The 4,666-nt window shown below is 50.0% G+C and overlaps 1 protein-coding gene across 1 annotated transcript in view; it reads left to right on the top strand.

Moving 5' to 3' along the window:
* Nucleotides 1-4,531: 4,531 nt before the first annotated feature.
* Nucleotides 4,532-4,666, top strand: part of EMH_0006970 (uncharacterized protein) — a gene marked incomplete at both ends in the record, with an annotated part of 1,074 nt that continues 939 nt past the window's right edge. Inside the window, one exon of the mRNA XM_013497765.1 lies at nucleotides 4,532-4,666. Within this exon, the coding sequence (XP_013353219.1) occupies nucleotides 4,532-4,666 (135 nt within the window).

The following is a 4,666-nucleotide window of genomic DNA, read 5'->3' as shown; positions in this document are numbered from 1 at the left end:
GTGCCCAGCAATAATCTCCATTCAGCTTGGTGCCTCTGGAAAATTTGTGCATGCCCCCTGCCGACGCCGAGTCAGCTACATACATCCTGTGCGCAAAGCTGATTCTGGCTGGGTATCACGAGGCGCTTAACGAGTTTGAGAGCAATAGGCATGCGGTGCAGAGCGTTGTGTTTCCGTTTGGTGGCGAACACGTGGGGTGTACGCATCATGAATTCACGTTTGAATCACAGGAGGGGATACACGCTTTATCTGATCTCGCTTACATGATTGAATCGTGTGCTATCTTGACGGTGCGTGCGGCTCTTCTGAATTTTTTCCTTATCGCCTAGTCAATATATCGGCGCGCAAATGATGAGCAGAGGAGAAGCAATAACGGGTCTCTTTCGGTGTGGAGGAAGTAGGCAAAGCGAGGCCGAGTCATCTTATCTTCATAGAGCAACTGTAAAAAGAATGTCGGATATGCATCTTACAGCTTCTTTAAGGGCTAAGAAAGCATCAATGTACTGGATAGTAGAAACAACAAACCCGTATTTAGACGTTGTCTTTGTTGAATTTTCTGTGTCTATTAACCCAGCAGCAAAACGCATGCAGCAGCAGAGCAGCACGATGACCCTGTAGCCGAACCGCAGCAGGAATAGGATACTGCACGGCTTGTGCTGCAAGAAGAACACCAGCTACAAGGCGACCAGCAGCAGGCGCAGCGAGCACAGGCAGCAGCAACAGCAGCACATTCAACACAACTCAGTCGTTCTCGGATACACGTACACTGTAGTGCCTGGCACTACAATGTCAGTGCCGGCATAGTAGGTAACTAATGGTTAGCACAAGCAATTTAGAAGCAAGTGTCAACTAATCGTTTCATACGAGTGTAGTAGGATGAGCAGCGCCTATACAAGCGAAGTAAAGAGACCGTGAAAGGGTGCAGGCCTGGCCGGCGAGCGCTGCGAGCAGCCCCCCATTGCTGGCGGGACGAATCTGGGCCGCTACCATAGGGGAAGCCCCAAGGCAGTCTCGGAGATCTATTCTCCCGCTGAATTGCCAGCATAACCCTAACCAAAGCCCAGGATATCACTTTCCTCTTTAAGGTTACGGGTCGCTCTCGTTGTGATTCCTTCGTATTCCATTGGACGTACCTGTCTAGCGCTCCTCTCTAAGCTAGAATGCCTCGCAGGTGCACATTGATTCTATCTGCCTTGATTCTTTAGCGGTAGCTGCTCATACTCCTATCGCGGAGCTAAATTCCTATGGTTATATCTATACTATAGGGTGCATCCTCGGTTTTCAGTAATTTCGGAGTTTTTGAGCCCGACCTAATGAACCACAAGGCATTACATACACCTTCCCTGCGCATTGGGAATGCGAAGACAGAATATTGCGGCTGTTGTTTAAGTAGTAAAGAGACGCAGAGAAGATAGACCGCCACGTGCACTGCAAGCTGTATTTGCGTTGCAAATCGAATTGATTCAAGACCACAAGATTTTTAAATTTGTTCTACTCATAGCGAACAGAAATTGAAGGTGAAGGAGCAAACACTGCAGGAGCAAGTAGGTGCAGGAAAGCAGCAGGTCGCAGATGGTGGCATTGTCTCCTCTCCTTGCAAAGCTTTTAGCGTCTCTTCTTTCTGCCCCTTTGCCTTGTTTGCGCTGTCTCTTTCGGCCCTCGCGCTCCTTTCTGCTCTGCAGCAACCGCAGCAGATGCAGACAAACAGCAACAAACGCAGCAGGAGCAGCAGGAGGCGCAGCCGCAGCAGCAACATCAATCACAACACTAACAGCAACACTAGTAGCTGCAGGTGACACACAGCAGCCATATCACATTTAAACGGGACATTTGCACACATGGACGTGAGCGCTGTATCCTATGGGTGGCAGATGCAGCGTGGTCTGCCTGCAGTTAGCCCAGGAGTCTTCATTTGGCTTTGGTAACGCCAGATAAGCGTATACAGAGGTAAAGCATGCATTTGTTGGAGCTTCTTTTCGCTCACACGTGAGGCTGTCTTGCAGTATGGCCAGCTGCAGCGAGGTGGACTGCAACCCCAGTTAGGTTGCATCTCCGCTGTAGCCCAAAGGCCCTGAGCTGAACGCCCAGGATGCCTGGGGACAGGGGAAGGGAGCCAGCTGCTTTTGGCGTGCACCTCTTACCTGACATGTTTACATCCCTTGCAGCTCGGGTCTGGCCTTGAATAAGGCCGAAAAGCTTGCATTTCATTAGAGGTGTTCTCATGTGGCGAAAAAGGAGACTTTCGGCAGGACATGACTTGCTTCCATCCAGAGCATCATTGGGGAGGCATCCGATACCTAATGAATAAGATGCATTTGCCGATAGCATAGCGGACGAGCAGTGGAGCTCATGCGATGTTGTTGAAAGGCCGAGATGTGCTGCAGAAGCTCCAACCTGGGTGGCAACTCTTCTCTATTTGGGAGATAGTGGAGTGGTTGGTTGGTTTGAATGGGTTGAAGGGCAACTACAAATAGCACGGTACAAATAGCACGGTCGCGGGAAAAATGCTGACCAATCGAATGGAACTGGTCTGCTTTACTTGCATTGAACGACACTTCTCGTAGTGTACACATTTCGAGCTATGAGCTCCTCAGCTCCCCCTGGCCGGTTCATAGACCTACTACGTATCATTTAGTTTGTTGTCATGCAAATTCTCCTGAGCCCTTAGCCCGTCTGGAGCAGGTGCAGTTGCCTCGGGAGCCGCTGTAGCCTACTTGCTTTTCATGGACCGTTTGCTGATATACTTCCGTCAATCACTTCCCGTTCGAGCTACACGTTTGTCAGCAGTGTTGGATCGCTCAAGGAGAAGATGTTTTCTGCTCAAAAGGCAGGTATAGAGTTGTTGCCCGTGCAGAATTGGTGACCGCCGCAACCTAACCAATGAATGCCTCCGGCGAAAACACAGACACAAGCAGTACCCAATAATGAGTTCAGGTAAGGTCCCGAGCGCCCTCACACGATGGAGTGGCAAGGGACTAAGACAAAGGGAGGAACTCGCGGCAAATGAAAGCACGAGAGTTGCTAGCCCTCAGTCCCGCTCTTGTTCATACCTTGTTTTAGAACTCATTAGCAAGGAAAGACCACCTTTACAAAGATACAACTTCCTTAAACCCAGACTGGCTAACACTCAGTTCCGATGATAGTCCCTTGCGGGGCGCCTCCTTAGGTTGCCACTGCAGAGTATCTCGGGCCGGTAGCAACCCCTGCCTCCCAGCCTCAAGGAGCTATTACTGAGCTACAGAAAGCTCAAGGTACACATCTGACTCAACAAATAAAACAAAGCCAACACAGCCTAAAGATAGTTTCTCATTGTTCTCTCCTGCAAGCTCCTCTCGCCGGTTCCCCGGACGATCCGGCACAGCTGCCGTACGGGCTGGGGCTCGAGAAAAAGACAGCCCGGCACGAGTTGCAACATCTTGCTGCACTGTCAAGAAGAACCTCGCATGTATTCAAACCAACACACCGCCTGTTCGGTACACAGTATCTAACGTACCTATTGAGTACCCTCTCAGTAAGTGGCAGCCAGCACTTAACCTAGAATAAACAGGTTTAAGAAAAGTCTTGGCCTATCGTAGAGTCTCTGCAGCATGCAATAGCGCAGGAGCCTTCGCTTGGCCTTTGTAGGCAGTGTAAGCAAATGCAAGCGTTCTATAAATGCATTCAGAGGTAAAGGTTGCAGCAAAGGAAGCTTCGTTGAAGCTTCCTTGTGTGTACTCGTGAGGTTGGCTTGTATTACCAGCCGCGGCGAGGGGCGCTGCATCCCCACTTCAGGCTGCCTCTTCCGCAGAACACCCAGGCCATGAGCTTAACGGCCAGGTTCCCGGATGACAGGGGAAGGATGTCAGCTGCTTTCGAAAAACTATTGTTTTTAAGTACATTGCAGCTCTCTTCTGTCCTTGACTAAGGCGAGAGGGCAAGCATTACTATCTGACCATCAAATATACGGTGGAAGGGCAATCCGGTGCTGTATGCCGCCGAATTTTCGTTTGAATTGAGCCACGGTGAAGTCATAACTCAAAAGACTCGCTAAGCGCATTCAAACCCACTTTGTCTGCGTTCTATTAGCTCTAACAGAAAACGCTAAAAGAACCTTTGGGACCTGGCCGGATGCTGCTGAAGCGTTGGAGATGGAGCACTAAGTGACGAGAAACAATGAAGAATAATGATAAAACAAATGCGACCGCAAAAAGGCGATGAGAAGCAGCAAGACAAAAAAGGGGAAACTCCCACAGCACGATGTGACAGGCGAGATAGAGCTAGCTTCGAAGAAAAGGGCAAGGGAAGCGCTGCACGAGAGTGCCCATCGCGTAACAAGTCCTTACGGAGGACTGTAGAAATATGTAAGAAGTGTTGAGGTATGGATCATTACGCTAGAGACTGTCCAACATATGCTCGAGCAAACATAGAGACAAGGGAAAAGTCTAATAGACAGCCAACATGTTCCGGCAGCGATGGAGCTGGCAGTTTAAACTAGACAGCCTAGGAGTTGTTGGCTACAAACGTCCTAAGCTGTATTCATGGAAGAGTTGTGATGTACGCAGTAGCGGCAGGACCTAATGCCATTCCAGTCTCCCCACAGTGGGGAAAGAAGCCGCTCAGTATGGAGGGTCGGGCTAACACAGGGGCTCCAGAAGCGAAGATGTGTCAGCACTCCTCCGCAGAGCAA

This window comes from Eimeria mitis, genomic scaffold (genome assembly GCF_000499745.2).
Source record: "Eimeria mitis Houghton genomic scaffold, Emh_scaff291, whole genome shotgun sequence".
NCBI classification, from domain to species: Eukaryota; Apicomplexa; class Conoidasida; order Eucoccidiorida; family Eimeriidae; genus Eimeria; species Eimeria mitis.
The sequence above is the reverse complement of the archived record's forward strand: the minus strand, read 5'-3'. Positions and strand labels throughout refer to the sequence as shown.